A 20,875-nucleotide genomic window follows, 5' to 3' on the forward strand; every position below is an offset into this window, starting at 1 on the left:
AAAAAAAAAAAAAAAAAAAAAAAAAAAAAAACCGTACATTGTAAGACATCAAATAACATTTAATCCGTGATGGAGATCTGAGCGAATCCAATTAACGCTTTGTCATCTGGTATTTCATTTACAGCATGTCCCGAATTCTAAAGAAAAAGAGAATAATACAATCTTTAATATCGTTATTTACTTAATTAGTTAATATGTGCATGTAGGAATTAAATGTACAGTATTAAATGACTTAGATCAAGTCAAAAAAAAAAAAAAAGAGTACAAATACGTGATTTTTATAAATAAACAAAATCTTTTAATTCACAAAATACAACTTTACCAAAGGAAATGTAACAGTACGAATTTGTCCCGCACTGTCGATAAGTTTTTGAAGATTTGCTGCTATCACAACAATATCCTTGCCATCTACAAGACCAGCACCAACCAACTCGGCTGCGATACCTTCAGCTGAATCAACACCCACGGCAAACTCAAATCGAATATCATTTAGTTCTCGTTTCTGGTTACTATAAACAATTGTTTAAATTTCATTTAGATATTTATTCAATATTTTTAAGAGATTTTATGAGTTAAAGTTAAAGTTATGCATGTTAAACCAATATGTATTCTAAATTTACATTGCAAAAAATTCATCTCATAACGTATAATTTATAGGCAGAATAAATGAAAAAATTAATTTTCTTTAGATATAAATATATGTAAATCTTTTTACAAATAATATGCAGGAAGGAAATTAATTAAGAGTTCAAGAGTCATCGTTTGAAAATAACAAATTTTTCTGGAAATACAGACTCTCAAGAATATTCTATGAAATTTTTTTAAAAATTCAATGTTGTTCTCGAAAAATATGCTACTGCCTCGATTGTTGATACGTAGGATTACCACTTAGATACATCTTTATTCGACATTTCTTCGCTTATTCACCTTTATTAATATTAATAAAATAATAATGTTTTGATATAGATTATTTAAATAATGCAACAGTATGGTATAATTGTAAGTATTTCATAAGTGTTGTAATAAGAGAAAACAATCCAAGCAGAATAGAATTATTGAAAATTCGACGTAAACATACCGAAGTCTGAGCACTAAATTGATAGGAACATTTTTATCAGCTGGTGTGGCGTTACGATTGACCGGAGTTTTGTCTTGTCCGTAATAGTCATCCTGATCAGGACCGTCATCGTCGCTACTGTCACGCTCGATCCGATTGATCGGCAGAGCTTCTTTACTTTCTTCGCCACTGGAGGCACCGCTTTCTTCCTCGGATGACCAAACCCATTCACCCGTGACAGTTCGGTGCAGTCGTCCAGAAGTGCCGGGCTGTCTTTTTGATGCCTGCATAAAAATGTTTCATTCGCTGCTTAATCGATGAATGTTAAAGAGAGATGCTTAATGATGAAAGTTAAAGAGACAAGCACATCGTAACGCTGTTAAAATAATAACTATTTTACGAGATTCTCTCACCATTAGGAAGAAGAATTTTAATTGTAATATTCATAATGAAAAAAATTTAATTCATTAAGTATTTTTATGTTAAGTTCTTTCTAGTTAATATTTCCTTTTTTTTTTTTTTTTTTTTTTTTTTTTTTTTTTTACATACGTACACCTTAATTATGGGGACGAATTTTGATAACAACGTTTTAATGAAGAACTATTCGTTGTTGCATTTGGATTTAATCTAAAAGTGCAATAGACAAATTTCTATTTGCAATATAAATTCCGTTACCTTCTGCACTCGAGTTTCTAAACTTGGTCCAATGGCGACAAGAGTTTGCTGCAAATATTTTTTATCCTTGGCCTTTTTAAAAAACGGATGTTTTAATAGTTCAGTTGCCGTTGGTCTGAAAAAATTTACATTGCTCGCATTAAGTCTATTGAAAATTGACATAAAAACGATTGATACGTACGTACGTACAAGGCGACAAATTTAATAAAATGCAATTTATCTCTTATATGTACCGTGCATTAATAAATAAATAAAAAAATAATAAATAAATCAATAAAACCCATATACACATTCTTGAGAAATTATATTGCGTTTGACAATATTGTAAGCTACATACATAAATAAAACACTTATGGAGCATAAAATTGCCTTTTGGCTCTCTACTATTACCTCTTGGTCGGATCTTTCTGTAGGCAATCAACGATCATTTTTCTGAAAGTCTTGCCGTAAGCCTTGTACTGGTCCTTATCGTCAGCAGCGGTATCGAGGGTTGGCGGGTCGTTTTGCAAAGTGAGCATAAGGACTTTCATGGGTGGAAATTTGTGATAAGGTGCGGTGCCGCTCGCCATTTCGATTGCCGTGATGCCGAGTGACCAAATATCCGCCTTAAAGTCATAGCCGTGATCCTATAAAAATTAAAATGTTTCGACAGTTACACGGTTTGAATTATACCCACTGTGCATCGATATTTTAAAAATTATTTCTTAAAATTAGCGAACGAATTAAAAACTCATAGATTTTTTGATTATCGGGGAAAATACTGCTTTTACAACTTGAAACAAGCATTTTCAAATTTTATTATTTCACATTGTGCCCTTATCAATATTATGATTTATTTCAGATATTTAAATGTTTTATTTTTACAATCAGTTTTTATAACGATGCAATTGTATAATAAATGCTACAGGCATGTTCTTAAGCGTAATTTCAGTTATTTAAAAACGTAATTTATGAGCTGTGAATATAAGATTTACATATTAATATGTCAATATTATTTTATTTTGAGTATGCCGAGTCTATGTTGTACTTTTAGAAAGACATAAAATTCTATATAATGTAATATTCGTATTTAAAACAACTAATAAAATAAGATACAATAATAACAGTCATTACTAATTAGTAAAATGAATTAGATTTTTATGACTATTAATTTTCAATATTTTCAAGTATTGATAACATTATTTATTTATGGGAAACAAATTCTTATAATATAAGAATTTTTTTTTTTTTAATTTTTTTTCTTTACTTTTTTCATACCACTTGTAATGAAGTTTTTAGGTAAAGTAAAAGTTCTTTAAGGTATAATTTCAGATAGATTTTATGTCTCATCTATTTATAAAAATGATTTTACCATACACTCAAATACATACATATATATACATATATATATATATATATATATATATATATATATATATATATATGTATAAAATAAATTTGCACGATAAAATTAAGCCATGTCACAAAAGCAGATTTTAATAGCATATTAATAAAAATGACATTTTTTTTATCAGTCCTGATACTAGCAAGAACAAGAAATAATAATCAAATGCATAATAACCCTCAAAGCCGTTGCATAATTAAACATTAATGTTTCCAGATTAAAATAAATTTAAGTCAGTCATGCATGATATTTAATTGCTAACAATCGCTTAGCTTATCTAATTATGCTAAAGATTTATTCACCATTTTCACTAATGAGTCATTGAAAATGAATTGAAAAATTACAGCTAACGAGTAACAATCAAGAGCACATTAGCATATCAGCAGCAAAATGAACATCAAGGATGACAGAAATGCACAGGCTAAGAAAGTGGAATGTAACTTTCCTCTCTCACCTGCTCCATGACCTCAGGCGCCATCCAGCAGGGTGTACCAACGAACGTGTGTCGAACCTTTTGTCTACTAAGGTCACGACCAGTAGCCAACCAAGCACTTACACCAAAGTCCGCTATTTGCACTGTCCCGTCTTCACCCAATAAAATATTCCCTGCCTTAATATCCCTGAAATATAATACAATTTGATTAGACCTTTTGGATCGCAAATATGATTTTGATAGATCATAGTTATTTTATGTAACGCGAGCTACAAAGTCCTTTTCAATTCTTTTTAAAAATTACATTTATAGATACTCTGTAATCTTCAATGCGCATTACATGCATGTTAAAAAATCTAGATGTATAATTTTTAAATGCTATTTACCTCACAACTTGTATATAGCACTGAATTAAATTAATATATTACAAAAATATATGAAACATAATTTATAAGGAATCAATTTTTATAAGGATAGCAAATTCTTATAGTATTTGGTCTATTTAGATATTAAAAAGCATTTAAAATTAATTCAGTTTTTGCAATAAACTTTTAAAGTAATATGACTCTACATGTTTTTAAAAAAGTATTTCACTTTGTTATAAATGCACGTATAATCGTACCAATTAATAATAATAACTTATCGAACCTGTGAATCTGGCCGTTACTATGGAAATACTCAAGACCTTTGAGTACCTCTCGAAGTACAGTGGCTATTGTCGCTTCGTCGAAGACTCCATGTTTACAATTAGTTGTCCTCATTTTATGTTTTATAATATCCAAAAGAGATCCACCCTCGAGTAATCTGAGTACTAGCCACAGCTCTTCTTTTACAACGAATGATGTATAATATGTTACAACATTTTCGTGATTGCATGAGGACATAGCCTGAATTTCTTTCTGTATATTTGTAAAATTTAGGATTTATTAAAATAAGAAATTAGGAAACATGTGCATAACATTAATCCGATCATGATTATTTAATAATAAAATGTCCCAACAAAAATGTAAATTAATAAATTATTCAGTTTAAATAAAATAATGAATATGTGAACTTACTAATAATTCATCCATACTTGTATTCCATTTTTCCAGATTGATACGCTTTATAGCACATTTCTCTTGTCGAGGAATGCAAAATGCAGCATGCACAATTGCAGTTGCCCCGACACCTGTTAAAAAAAAGTACTCGGTTTAAACATTTTCCATCTCCTAGATCGAATGAATGTAGGATCCTTAATTTCTTAAATAATTCTTAAATAATAATTGAATTGATAAAGATATCTGTGAAATATGAAAATTTGGTAAGAAATTTAATGAATTTGCATGTAGATTACAGATCCAATGATAAAATAATATGTATAATGAAAAGAATATTATGATGCAAAACCTTCAACATTGACTATCGATACCAAATCAGAATAACAAAAGTAAAATAGAATGAAAATCTTCCTATAAATAACATACAATTATAAATAATCTTTATCATAATATCAGAAATATATAATTTTTGCAGTGATAAATGATTATGTGGAAAATTGAGAATATATTTATAATTAATTAAAGATTAAAAAAATCTCAACAGATTATCTTAGCATTTCAAGGCATATTAATGTAATATTTGTATAATTGCCATTATAATGTTATTGTACAATATGACACATTATTATTATTATTATTATTATTATTATTATTATTATTATTATTATTATTATTATTCAAAGATAAACATGGATGATAAAGTATAATGAAATTTGTCTTGTTCAATTAAAAAATAATGTACACATTAATGTTATATGCTAAAGGAATATAAATATAAATGATAACAATAATAATAATAATCTACAGAATAATCAGGAATGAATAGATATAAATTTCTATACGATAATTATCTACATTGCAAAGACATACATTGACAAATTATAGCTTAAATGCTAATGGGCTTGTTAGTCATTTTAATTGCATTTAATTAAATATATTCTACCCGCTTTATATATTTTGAAGTTCAATACAATAATGCGCTCATAAAAATATTCATCACCTATTGATTAGTGATTAATTCATTTATTTAAATCTTATGACAGAAACAACTAAAGTAATGCATGCAAAAAATGATGGGAAATTTTTTATTTTCCTTTTGAATAAGTAATTTCAAGTGGAAAATTGTATGGAGCCTAGTTGTTTTATCTTACATAAAGAACACTTTAAAATTACTTATTTTTATTAATCTCCTGAATTATATTGGCTTTGTATTAGTAACTATTCAATTTTTTTTGTGAAATGAAATGAAAATAAAAAGATTATTTATAGTTTTTGCAAATAAATGTCAAACAATAAATGAAAAATGGTAGAGCAAATAATAGAATCATCATACAACATTATGGAAGAAGAGACGTGCAAATATAAATATCAAGCTTTTCATTCCAACACCTGGCAAAATGAAGTAAACAATAAGATCGCGACATAGCGGAAATATGAGAGAGAGAGAGAGAGAGAGAGAGAGAGAGAGAGAGAGAGAGAGAATGATAGAATGATATTAAGAGTGAAAGCGAGAGTGAAAGCGAGAGTGAGAATGAGAATGAGAATGGGGGGAGGGGAGAGCCAGATAGAATCAATATTATCCATTATAAATATAAAACCGTAATAAATTTTGTCCGTTATTTGGTGATCGAAACACGAGTACCGGGGTTGATGCGTATCGGATCGAGGTCGGGATATCGTAGACAACGGGATAGGAGCAAAATGCCAGGGCGGGCATCGGCGAATATATTTTTAAAGAGACGTTCGAAAGAAGGGTGCCCGGGTGAATTTCACCGAACAGGAAAAAGTGCCTTTATCGCGAAGTTGGAGGTGTGGGTAACGGCATCGGTGACGGGGTGACGGGGTGACGGATAGCGGCAGTGGTGGCGACGGCGGTGGCGGCGGTGGTGGCGGTGGCGGTGGCGGTGGCGGCAAAGCGCAGACGGCGAGCATATGCGCGGGTCTGGCTCCGTGTGCGTGAGCCCGGTCGCGTATGCGTGCGCACGCATACAGAAACGCGACGGATCGGGCGCCGGCGAAGCGACCCCGACTTGCTCCCCAAGACTCCGTATAAGCGCGGGCCCCGGGCGCATCGTCACCGCGGCCGGAGCGACGCGACCAAGGCCCACTAGGTTCCACTCACCGATGACCTCTCGCAGCTCGTAGTCGTCCTTAGCGTTGGGCCAGCCCAGCACGGGCGCCGTCGTGCTCACGGACGCCATTTTGCTGGCCAGCGCCGTGTAGCCGAAGCGCGAGCGCCGGCTGCGCTGCGTCGACGTACTCGACGAGGACGAGGAGCTCGCGCCGCCGTGTGACGAGCCTGAGCTCGAGCTGCTTCGATTGGGGCTGCTCTGTTTGTGCTTTTGATGCTGTTGTTGTTGGTGCTGTTGTTGCTGCTGCTGCTGCTGATGCTGCTGTTGTTGTTGCGGATGCTGCTGCTGCTGCTGCTGCTGCTGTTGTTGTTGTTGTTGTTGTTGTTGCTGCTGCTTTAGAATATTAATATCGATCGTTCCTTGATCCAGTTAGATCTTATGGCTTTTAACGGGGAGGCATAGCATTCTCGCCTTTGAGGCTTTTGTTTTGTTTGTTTGTTTTATTTACTTATTTCTTTTTTGTATCCGTTTGTCAAATTCAGCGCGAAATACTTAGAGTTAACGGTTACTTATCGAATTCCCAAGTACAATGTTAGCCGCGACTCGGACTACAAACAACTGTATTTCCGTTTTCGTTATTAAACGAATAAAATCACGAATGAAATTCGCCGGCGATAAGAGCATTTAATGAATTTAGATAATGTAATGTTAATTTATATTAATGATAAGATATTACTTTGAAATTTGTTCATACGTATTCTCAATTCGATCACTTATTACTAATGTTACAAAGATTTTACTCCTACATTGAAGTGATTCCTAGGTCTTATAACAAATTAATTATTTACATAATTACATGCGCATGCGAGTACAAACGAGCGCGCGCGCACACACACGCACGGACAAAATTATAAGGATAAATAAAAGTATATCAATGACTATACTTTCGATAAATAGATCTCCATCATTGCTTATTTACTACATATTTGCTCGTCTATTGAATATCCATTAATATGACTATTATAATTATCGTTCCAATCACCTGTTATTTTATGGCTCATAGATATAATTTCATGTTCTTACAATACTAATTATCGTTTGTTTTAGAAATCTTGTCTTGCTTTTCCAAAGTTTCTAAACTTTTTGCAAAGTAGCCTGTAACAATAACGTTTCACGTTACGACCTTTTACATCGATCTAATATCAATAAGGAACTCGACTGTAAATATATATATATATATATATATATATATATTTTTCAATCTACATAAATCCCTAAACATCATTACTCTCAGTATTAACATAATTTATTGTCCACAATTTTTAAACAAATACTTTGACATTGCTACTAAGCCTCTAAAGAGAATCAATTATTCAATATATCAAATTGTGCAACGACGCAATTTCACGAATCTTTCAGATTCTTTTTACAAAAATGTAATACAGTATTATTACTTAACGTTAACGTTAAAGTCAAAAGATATATTTTTTTTTTTTTTTTTTTTTTTTTTTAAAAAAAAAAATAAACATATAAAGTCAGGAGAGAAAAGAAATCTTGTATGAAGAAGCATGAAAATGAGGGTTAACTTTCGTGACTCAATTGCATTCAGAAAGTCAATCTGACTACTGAAAATTATAATCCAAACAATAACTTTACCGTATTAATGTTGAAATTTGAGTCAGTAGACTTTGTGAAAGCATTTCTACAATTAATGTTGTAAATATTTTAAGCAATATAAATTGTTTAATGTTAATATTTGCTAGGCTTATCGTATATTTGAAAAATACATGTAAATATTTAAATAATTTACATCCACAATAAAGTTTCGTTTAGATTATTAAAATTTATAAATGTGCCCGTAAATATGTCGAAAATTGGTCAATATTAACTATTTAAAAATAAAATTAAGACTCATTCTACTACATATCTATTATTTTATTTGAATTAATAATAACTTTTCATAAACAAATATTGTAAAAAAAAGAGAGTCTCTTTATGAATCTTAACCTTTTATAAATCTTTGTTTTAAAGATAAAAATTAGTTTAATAATTTTTTTTATTCACAATAAGAAATAGCATGTGACCTTAAAATTTATGAATGACTCGATAAAGAATAAATATTAGATAAAAGTTCAATAGGCCTAAATATTAAAATATGCACTTAATAATCTATTAAAAGCCATTAAATTAATATACTTAATGGATAATTTATTTTTTATTTTTTTCATCTTCTTTCTTTTTTATGGCAATTTGAACGCATAGACATTTATAATTACTTGGAATTTTAATAACTACATTAAATTGTACAATTTTCTATTCTGACGATCATTATTACTTGGTGTTTTACTTAATTGTTGATGATTAATTGATGTAATATTAATATATTATTATGTAATTAAAAGTAAAAAAGAAAACCAAATAGATTATTACGTTTGCGATTATTGTTATTTTTAAACCATTCGGCTAGTAAGAGACTTTAAGAATTACTAAAGACACTTTAAGAATTACTTTGAAATTGTTTTTTTTTTGTTTTTTGTTTTTGTTTTCTTTTTTGTTTTGAAAATTCAGAGTGAATAACAGGAAAATAATTTGAAATCTTTCAAGATCAATTTGAGTGAATGATGTGAAACTGAAATTAGACTTAGATATTCAAATTATTGAAAATCATTTAAAATTAGAGATAGAATTCGCACTTGACGATTTGTTTTTCTTTTTTTGTTTGTTTGAACACTTATTGTTCTGTCCAATGCCACTTCAAGATTGATTCCTCCTTATAGAAAAAAAGGCTATGATCTTGAAACTATTCTTCAAAAAATGTCATCAATATTATTTTAAACGTTTGTTATTTTGTTTCGAAGATATTTATTTACGATGCATTGATATAGAAATTCAATATAATTAGCGTTTAAAAATAAATTTCAAATTAAATATTCAGCGTTAAATCACGCCTATCCAAAGGAGCACCATAAATATAGTGACAACTCATATATAATATTGTTATTAATCTTGACATTTTTCATTTATGAAAGTGTATATAATACCCATTTATTATTCGAAGGAGCATGCTGTTAAGAAATAGTCGAAATATCCTTAAATATCCTTAACTCATCCGTATTATTAATTCGCAGAGGAAAGCAGGTCTATACTGCTCGTATAATCTCAGCCTGTTATTGCAGTATTATCGTATTATTACGGACAAATTATACGATTACATAAACCGATGAACAAGTAATTTCAAAGTAATTATTAAAAGAATGATGATTGAAAAAGTAGAATTCTATAAAAAAAAAAAAAAAAAAAAAAAAGTCCTCCTGCTTAGCGCAGCTGAAATTGCGATTTGCCGTGGTATTAGAATGAAAGAGTTTAGCTTATTCGCGTACGATTTTGTAAAATCACATGGCTCATAATATATTTTCATCGTCATGAAGTCGAAGCGCACTTGGGAGATTCGTTTAACCAGATCGTATTAACAGCGCGCTTATGACTTTCGCAAGGATCAACATTTCCTCACCGTCCGTGGACTCGCGGAGCTTCTGCGCGTGAATTTGGCTCCCGGCAGGTTATTGTCGATGAACAGTGCGGCCAGGGATGTTTTTATGGTATTTTTGGCCGAGGTGTGAGACGCTGTTGTGACGCTCGTCACGGCGGGACACGAAGTCGAGGCCTGTGATGCCGAGGAGCGAAAGGATCGCTGCCGGAAGATGCCCTGCGAGCACGACGGCAGGATGTCCGGCGATATCTTCCTAAACACACAGATGAAAACACACACTTAGTGATGCTGGGCGCACAATTGCTGAGAGTTTGAACGTTTGTTCAAACTATCAAAGTGTACTTGTTCGGGCGATGCCCACTTTAAGGGCTTCTTTAAACATTTTCTGTTGATACTACTAACAGATCACAATTACTTTTCTCAGAATGGATGACAAACACTTTAACTATGAGTATTATTTTTGCTGAGTGCAATGCTTCCATCGAAGGATAAAGATCGTTGGATCGTTTCGCTAAACATCGCTTGAGCCAAACTCCTTAGTTCATTTAGCATCGTCGTTGAGAAGTAAAAATAGCATTTGGTACTCCCGATAAATGATTATATTATAAAGTGTTTGTAATTTTAATTGATTATTTTTCAGCTTTGCAGAACAATTTTTCATCACGTTTTTATTAATATAAACTGATCATAGTGAAATATTTTTCTAGCCTTTTATTAAATTACAACAATAATATTATTATTTATATAATTTGCTGGATTCGAAATCATAATTGTTTTCTAATACATCTATTCTGCACACGCACGCACACACGCACGCACACACGCGCATATACAAAATTACGTGCACTTATATGAAATAACATTATATTTATTGAGTAACAAATATCTCTGTAATTGTCTAAAAGATCGAAATTGTTAGGTAAATAGTAATTTAGAGAAGGTTAAGTTTGATTTGAATTAATACAATTGACTTTATTTCAAATGGAAATTTCATAATTATGTCATTTTTCACTTTAAAATTATGAAAATTATTATAAATTCAATTAAATTAATAATTATAGACTGCGTTAAATAAACTTTTATTTGAAGTTTTTATTTGTTAAAATAAGACTCACTTAACAGACATTAAATATTTTTAATTTTAAATATGCTTTCTGTATATATAATACTATGTAATGACTTTAGGATAAGATTGATAATGGCTTTTGAATGATGCAATGTTATTCAGTAAATAAAAATACTCATGATAAAGTAGTGATATTTTCGATTAAACTTAAATTGTTGTATAGGTTGTATATTTATTTAATGATCTGTAATTCTATAATAAGTAGGTAGAAATTTGACTCAATTCAAATCACAACAAAAGTAATAAAAATGCCACTGCATAACGATAAATATTACTTCAATGATAAATTCTTATATAGAATTAAAATAATAATAATGAACGTTGAAAAAAAAAATTGAGACATTATTTTTACTAGCGAAAGAAAATTTAAATGTGCAAATGCGCACATATATATATATATATATATATATATCAATGGCGATTCAAGATGAATTAACGAAAATAAACAAATAAAATATCGAATTAGGAGGAACCAGAAAGCAGAAATATTATTAAATTACTTTAACTATTGGAAAGATTTACACAACAGCGTCATACTCGTGCAAAGTAAAAAGCCAATCAACTCAAGCCTGAGTATTCACAAATATTAAAACAAACGATGAGTAATTTGTTCATAAAGTAGCATTAAAGTAAGTCGATAAACAATCACTCGTATTGTAGATGAAGCACAATACAGGCAGCTTAGAGCTTCAATACCAATACGCATTTGTTCGTAAAAAACGGAATCTATTCGCCGTCAACTAAACTCACTCGAAAACTTTGCGAATGCACAACAAGCACTTGAACTTGTGGCTCCGGCGTGGCGCCGCGCGACCAGAAATGTCTCGTCAACGCGGAAACGCAAAGCCGCTAATTCTCTCCCTTGTCCCCCCTCGCTCAATCTCTTTTTCAAATCGCGTGCGTAAAAAATAAGCGCACTGCGGTAAAAATAGTCGGGGTCGCGTTTTATCTCGCGGGACGAGCGATACTGAAAGGAAGAATTGGCGACGGCCGGCTTCTCTTCACGAGACGCACGTGAGAGTGAGAGAGAGAGAGAGAGAGAGAGAGAGAGAGAGACGAGACCAATCGTCAATAAGGGAGGGAGCGATATAAACGTCATGTGCGCGAGTTTACGATTATTCTTATCGGAAGCGTTTCTTTTAGTGAAAGATCGGGAGCAAGATGCACTGCGCCTACGAAGGAACGAATTGCTCGGCCGCTGCATTACTCCCTTCGCCTCTTCATCACTTTATTAATTTTTTTTAATGATATTTCATGCCCCATGATCGATACTCTCGATATATAAGGAGAAATATAATTTTCCTTGTTCTCGATTGGTATGATGTCAAGCTACGCACTTAATGCCAATTCAATTTTTATTCAATTTCATCTTTCATCGAAACTTTAAGATGTCACATCGTGGCTTTTTCCCAAACAATCGTTGCTTCTCAATACTATTGCTATTTCTTTTTTTTTTATTATTGCCAGCATCGCTTTTAAATAAAATTTATCAATTTTAAAGTAATATCAATTTTTCACATTTTTATCCATTCAATTTTGCTCGAATCACAAGTTCATTATAAATTGAGTGACTATTACACTCAATTTTGTATACTCATTCCCCCCCCCCCCCCACGCTCACCCCACCGCATTAGCTTGAATTAGCTTGTATTTACAGTTTAATATAAATTTTAATTTCTTTAAAATTATAAAATGTAAATTGCTATTCTTATTCCGAATACTCGTTCATTCCTTATTTATTGTCTATTTTCTTATTTAAAATGTGTAATTAAGCGATAAAATAGTACTATGTATGATTACCGTTCCGAAAAAATTATTTTATATAGATGAATAAATTCTCAGCTAAGTCTTACTATATATTGCTATCTTAGTAAAACAAAAGTTCAGGTAATCATTTGTAAGGCCTAGACTAATGATGTACCTATCGGTATAATAATGACGTTCTTTCCAAAATAAACAATAATCAAAAGTCTAATATTGATTAAACACTTAAGTCTTCAACGTGAACATTTCAATGAATTTACAGATACTATATGTTTTATGAATTTGGTAAAATTCCGATCAATCTAAATAATATAAAATGATGAATTTTCGAAATTCGTCGAATTTCAGAATTTTGACGAGTAAAATATATATTTAATGCATTTTTATGTGACGTCATTAAACTTTTTAACTACTATCCACGAGCAATTAAATCATAAACGCGTATACTGCGTATAATAAAATATTCATAATATAACGAATAAATCGACAGACGCACATTTTTCTTCCGAGTACATAAATATAGATGCCTATTGTTCTATTCACGATTGTTTTTAATTAGCTTGATTAAAGAATCCAATTAAGTGTCATAGGGAAGGCCTGGTTATATAGTGCGCTGGTGGAAATTTTTAATACGTTCTATATCTCTCTTATTCTCTCTTCTCTTTTAGATACTTTAGGTATTCTTCATTATCAAGCATAAGTCAATTGATTTAGAATTTCGATAGATCTTAGAATTTCGATTTTGAATAATCGCGTAGGTCAATGCTATACGTACGTATGTTATTGATTTATGCAAGATTGACTTAATGATATAAGAATTCGATGAAAATGAAAATCATAGTTTAGCGCATACTTGCTATATACAGAATGTTAAAAAGAAAAATTAAAAATAGTTTATAAATTTGAGAGAATCGTACTTTCTATTTTTGTTATTACTATATAGATGGTAAACGGTAAACCAAGACTTGTACGATTTATTATTTAATTTAATTTATATGTTATTTTGCGTTATAGGAGACATTCTAAAGGTGCCATTAATGTCCAATTTAAGACAGTTACACGCGATAATTATATTTATAAATGTTTATGCCAATATGTAATCTAGACTGCTATTAATATACTACCCTCAATATTTTATTGTATTATTATAAAATTTGCAATTGCTGCATTTTACTTTATTAAAAAAATTTTTTATTTATAATATATAAAAATATAATACATTCGTACACATATAATTGAACTTTGAATAATCTCATCTAATTTTTGTATATCAAGCTAAATCAATTCTTATTTTGCAGTATTCATACTGAAATTTTGCAAATTCTAACGTATTAAACAATTACAACTATATCAATAAATTTTTTCACTTCTTACAAGCTTTTGAACCACTTTATGTTGAAAATTTCAATTTTTTAAAAAATATCTTCTACATATTATTGCAATATTATTTTATTATTTATTTTTTTTTAAATCTTAGCAAAATTATATATATGCATATATTAATAATATACAAAATTTTATTACTCGTTAATGCAATAATTATATGTTGAAATTCTATTTTACAATTTTATCATAATTCGAGCAATTCATATTTAAATATAATATTAAAGTAAACGCAGAGATCAATAATAGAAACTTTAACTTTTTAATTATCTCAAAAAGTGAATTTATAATTGTTCGAAGCTAATTTATAAAATTCTGAAAATATTTATGCGTATTAAAGTCGCCCATTTGTGGATACGTTGGTTGCCAACATTTTCTCTAATATTCTTCCTACAAAATTTTATGCAAACTCTTTGACTTTACATAGTATTACGAAATTGCCGGCCGATGAAAATACAACTTTTTGCTTAGCTGTCGAATGTAAGTATGCGTAAGGTATGTTTATATACGTAAATAAATGCTAAATCAAAATTAATATATATAAATATATTGAGTCGATTACAATTGTCTTATCGGCTAAAACAATTTCTAGCAGAAATGCAAGCTTTTATTTAAAAAATCCATCTATATTAATGACAAATCATATATTACGTTTAATATTTGAAATGAAATGAATTTATTTCATAAAGCCTGTTATTATAATTTTAAATATTCTTTTTAAAGCGTGTGCTTTAGAATATTTTAACATTATTTTAAAGACTATTGAAAATTGCGTTTATTTATTTTAAAAGATAAAATGCTTTTCAATAATATTTGATACATTATATCTGATAAAACTTAGATTGAAAGATATTTAATCAAATTTTATTATTAGTTTAGAAAAAAAAATTATTAAAAATTATTAAAAATGAAAACATACTTTTAATATAAATTGCTTGTATTTTATGTTTAACTGTAGTTAGTGATTCGTTGAAGGTTTAACAAGATATTGCAAATAGCACTATTAGTATAAAAATTTTTAACATTAATTGCAATATAATTAATCTTAATATTTTCTAGCACTTAAATTTGTATGAGTAAGCACAATTAAAAACATTAATTTAATTGAACGTTAACAAAGACCGAAGCAATGTTTCTTTTAATTGTTTTATTAGACACATTTATTTATGCACAGGCATTTCAAATATCATAGTACTTATAAATACTTATTAAACTATAATTTTTCTTCAATATTGACTGGATTACTAATTACATAGAATTCTTGTATTGTTAGTAAAGATTTTTAACTTGTTTTAGGTGAGCCAAATGAGAGGTTGATATATTCAAATATTGAATTTCATGAAGAAATTTGTAAGAAATTAATGCACCTTGTAAGAACATTAGAGACAATCAATTACATTTAAAATACACTGATCGACTGTGAAAAACTATTAAGAATTATTAAAAAATTCAAATGTATTATTTGCATTATTTATTATTTTATAATTCTGCTCCAGTATTAAGAAAAATGTGGAGATGTCATTTATGAATCGTTTAATTATTATGACAATTTTAACTCGATTATTTTTAATTAAGTCTTCGTATTAATATGAAATTAGTGCTTTAAAAGATATGATATTATAAAATATTTTGAAGTAGTTTGATTTGAAATCTACTTGAATTTTCGTATTAAAATCAATCTTATAAATATACAGATTAAAAATGGTTATTCACTTGTAAAGAAAAGTATATTGTACGAATGTGGTGCAATTTAGGTTAATTTGATTGAAACATCTTTGAAGTACATAATGTTACAGTAAAGCATCTTTTAATGAATGGAAAATATTTATTATTTATACGAGTACATAGTATTTATGAGCTTAGTTTAACATTTATCGAGAATTAAGTATTTAAACTTTCGGTGCTGTAAAAGAGAGAGAGAGAGAGAGAGAGAGAGAGAGAGAGAGAGAGAGAGAGAGAGAGAAAGTGAAATTCACAAGTTTTATAATCATTATAGTTATATTAAAGAATGTTAAATAAATATTGATTAATGAAACTTGTTGATATATATATATATATATATATATATATATACATATATATATATATTGTACATTTTCTTATATAGAATTTAAAATTGTTAAAACTCTATAATCTATAAATACTTAATGCTCGTATGTAATGCTTTCTTACTGTAGTGAATTTTCGCATTAATATCGAGATTCTAGGATTAATGGTACACCTTACTGTAGCCTGACCCATTTTCTTATATAGAATTTAAAATTGTTAAAACTCTATAATCTATAAATACTTAATGCTCGTATGTAATGCTTTCTTACTGTAGTGAATTTTCGCATTAATATCGAGATTCTAGGATTAATGGTACACCTTACTGTAGCCTGACCTCTTTAGCAATGTTTGTGCATTTGTAAAAACGTATGTAACGAGCGCGCTGAACCTAATGTAAACTTTATCATTGCAATGGTCAATCCCGTGTCTAGAGAAACGCTCGATCCATGGGAATAGATGGGCGCAAAGCCAGCAAAGCCGCCGATTATTTATCTATTATTAATCCAAAATCAATACCCTTTTTCTTTTCGCAGAAATCCTTCGAAACGTAAAATCACAGAATGCGACGGCGTCACCTGCACGTCGCTCGAACGGGAGCACGAAAACTATAGCCTCGCACCGTAAATCCTCACCTCTTGGTTCACTCCAACAACACGAGCAAGCCAGAGCTCGCGGCTGAGGCCGAGGCTGCCCAAATCATCGCACCTGCTCGACTCGGGCTCGACGTTCCTCCTCCTCCTCCTCTCCCCCCACCTCTCTGCCACATCACCGTGAGCACGTACATCTAACGCGCCGCCAACGCAATCGCAGTAAAGCGTGCACGTGTGGCCACGGACCGTTAATTACACACGCCTCTCTCTCTCTCTCTCTCTCTCTCTCTCTATATATATATATATATATACACACGCGCGCATGCGTGTGCGTGCGTGTTTTCGCGCGTGTTTGTAAATATGTATATATTGAACGGAGCTTTTGCCGTCGGACTATTGGCGTGAGACGACGTATTCGATGATGCTTTTAAATTTTCTCGCGTATTCGCGAATTATTGACTCCCCTTATTGCTCACCGCTGGAGTTGAGCTTTCGATCGCGCCACATATTAAAGCGCGCTGCTTCAAGTTTGCGCAACTTACCAGGCTTGCATCCAAGATCGAGCGAGCTTCCTCGTAGCGACGAAGCGGAGTCCGGATTATCGTCGGCCACGCGAACGGTTCCAACGGGATGTAAAAAAAAACCAAAAAAAAAACCCAAAAAAAAAAAGAAAAAAAAAAGACAAAAAATAGCCGCAGCGTTGAATGTTAGAAAGGATATGTCATGCGGATACGCGACTTGAATTTCAGTTTCATATACTATCGATAGTTTTCATTGCAAATGTGTGTTTGACTATACTTTAGAAGCCGATATTTAATAACGATGTGTATTGTTAATGGAGGGTATTGGATTATTTTCATTGCGCATGAATAGGCAGGCGATTGAAATGGATTTTATAAGCAACGTCTTGTAATTGAGTTTCTCAAATTATAATAATAGTTTACTCAAGACAATGATAATTCAATGACAAGAAGACTTATTTTATATACTTGGCTGTGGCAGTTTAAGGTATAAATTTTGTTTAATCCACCTCAAAATATAAAGAGTACGATCGTTTAAAAATGTTGGCATTGCTTAAGTTGTCGTTTTTCAGTAAGCGGTGCTAAATAACTTTCAAATTTATCAATTTATAACTTGGGCAAAACTCTGAGAACAAGCTCATACATGTGTAATTACGACTTAAGATTTCTAAATGCTAAATACGAATTATGGAGGATACACAGAGAAATCTCTGAATTATAAGACCTTGTTATTTTATTGCTATTTTATACTCGTACTAAGGACAAATTTATATTTTTTTTTTTTTTTTTTTTTTTTTTTTTTTTTTTTTTTTTTTTTTTTTTAATAATTATTTGGAAAGGCTCGTCGCAGAAATTGGAAAATTCTTAAATAAGAATATATATATGAAATATCATGGAAAATGCTAATAAAGTGATTGCGTAGTTTTTTTTAAAAATTATCATATTTATGATTCTTATAATACGTCTGAGTATTCTAAATATTTACAAGACAAGCCCAAAGAAATTCTTACCTGAACTACTTCTTCACTGCAAAATATCTAATTTTAATTTTCTCTTAAACTCCTTTTTAAGAAATGTTAATAGTTCAAATATTCTCTTGAATAAAGAAATATATGTATTTTTGTAATTTATACTTGGACTTGAAATATTTTGAAGCATTTAATTCAAATGACTTTAATATAGTATAAATAATATAAATATCTAAGAAATCGTCCCTTTAATCGAACTCTTATTATAAATATCTAAAAATATAAATAATAAATGATTTATAAATATGTCCTATCTTTTTTAGACATTTTTCATGCAAATATACTTTAATAAATAATAATAAATAGAATGTAATTGGGACCAATGTATTATTACTCAATATCATTATAAATATGTGTGCTTACATGTGAAATATTACGAAATGAAGTATTTATGATTTTGTTTCAATAAATTTTTTTGTTAAAAACATGGAAATAATTAAGTCTTAAAATTTTATGAATCGATCTTATATGATGCTAAAGCTTATTGCATATAGAAAGCTGTATTTGTAATATTTTTTAGATATAAATAAATAAAAAGAAAAGAGAAAAAACGAACCCATTTACATTATTTCGGCTTATAAATTTATGAATCTTATAAGTTAAGTTATTTTTATGAAAATTGAATGAATGAAAAAATTAATGATAAAAGATATTTAATATCTTAGTTAAAAGTTGAATCAATTTATTCCAAAGTTATTATAAATTATAATAATTAACTACTTTCTAAGCAAGAAATTTGCAAGGCTGAAAAATGAAATTTGATACAAAAAAGCTATTCTGTTCGTAATAACAAGGTTACGCTGGAATAAAACGTTTCAACTAAACGATAACATATCGCTCGGACGTTTTAATATACAAATTATTGTCCAATATGTCTGACGTATTTTATCAATTGTATATTTTTTAAATATAGAATAGAAAAATTGCCGACAAGTTTAACTTTGATACAGGTTTGCACTTGTATTGTTGAATGGCTTTTTATAGCATAGAGCTACATAAAACTACCGAGATTTATCGTTTATTTTACTTTTTAACGAATGGAGAAGTATTTCTAATTTGCAATGTAAGCAAATTTAAATTATTTCAACGATGAATTGTTTGCGCAAATATTCAGTGTTCTAAATTAATAAGAAAAATTACATTAAATTGAATTTTTTTTTTCGTTTTGTTTTTGTTTTTAATCATCGGCACTTGCCAATCGATAAGGCCAATTTCAGTTAAAATTTGTCTACATGACTCTAGGTAGCGTCAATGAGATCGAAGGCTCACACTATTGGAATTCAATTACTTAATATATTAAGTACAACGCGGAAAGATAAATACAGCAATATTTTATCGATCTTGAGTTAATCTATCAATCACCTAGATTATAAAATGCAATCGGCCCATTATCGCGAAACTTATCTATCGACAATCAAGATGCAAAAGGTATATTTTCTATCCAGCAAAGCTCGTCCGCTAACGTATTTTAACAAGCCGCCCCCAGTTTTCCAATCCATTGGCAGTGGATCTCTATTAGAATCAATTTTCCACTCTAGTTACCGTTTCCTGTCCGTATTAGAGTATAATTGCCGGGCGAGAGTAGAAAATGGGTTAACGCAGCGTTATCCTTGCGCTCGTTTTTTTCTTTTTTCTTTTTTAAATTTTTCGGTACACATACGCGCACACACGCACAAGCGAGCTTGAATGTCGTTAATCGCGCCTTGGAGTGGAAGCTCCTCGTGGGCCGTACCTGTTTCTGCCAAGGACGAGAGTCGTGAGGAATCGATTGTCCTGGAACCGTAGTCGGTGAACGTCGTCCGGTTGCTGTGGATGCTGATGCTGATGCTGATGCTGATGCTGGTTAACTCCGAGACCCGGGCCGCTCTTATGCTGCAGCCGCATGTCGCCTATATTCCTGTCAAACACAAGCACAGACGAGTTAATCGGGTTACCTGCGCTCAGGCGCGCCTGCCTCGAAACGCCTTCGTGGCCCCTTAAGACGACTCAGCAGCCGCTGTCCGTCGTAGCTTAATGGTCACAACGACCAAGGTCGATTATTCGCATTTGCGACTGTCTATTTTGTACCTGCGATTACGCTCGGTCATTATTCAACAATCTTTTTCTTTTTTTTTTCTTTTTCTTTTTTTTTTATTTTTACAAGGCGCAATTAATTACTGCGCTTTATGTGCTAACTTTATAACCCATTATTATTGAAAACAATGTTTCGATTATTTTCATTTTTTACTTGGTCCATTCTGGGCTAATGGCATTGATAAGTGGG

At 30.7% G+C, this 20,875-nt stretch overlaps 1 protein-coding gene across 1 annotated transcript; it reads right to left on the reverse strand.

Moving 5' to 3' along the window:
- Positions 1 to 16: 16 nt before the first annotated feature.
- Positions 17 to 20,660, reverse strand: LOC105360288 (serine/threonine-protein kinase OSR1). The gene is made up of 11 exons (XM_011497161.1): positions 20,345 to 20,660; positions 10,173 to 10,404; positions 6,712 to 6,970; positions 4,608 to 4,720; positions 4,198 to 4,448; positions 3,562 to 3,736; positions 2,123 to 2,358; positions 1,733 to 1,847; positions 1,079 to 1,341; positions 323 to 509; positions 17 to 137 (listed from the first exon to the last, which is right to left on the reverse strand). The coding sequence occupies exons 1-11, from the start codon at positions 20,494 to 20,496 to the stop codon at positions 60 to 62; spliced, it is 2,061 nt and encodes a 686-aa protein (XP_011495463.1). The 5' UTR covers positions 20,497 to 20,660; the 3' UTR covers positions 17 to 59.
- Between the last annotated feature and the right edge of the window lie 215 nt (positions 20,661 to 20,875).

This window comes from Ceratosolen solmsi, unplaced genomic scaffold (genome assembly GCF_000503995.2).
Source record: "Ceratosolen solmsi marchali unplaced genomic scaffold, CerSol_1.0 scaffold13, whole genome shotgun sequence".
NCBI classification, from domain to species: Eukaryota; Metazoa; Arthropoda; class Insecta; order Hymenoptera; family Agaonidae; genus Ceratosolen; species Ceratosolen solmsi.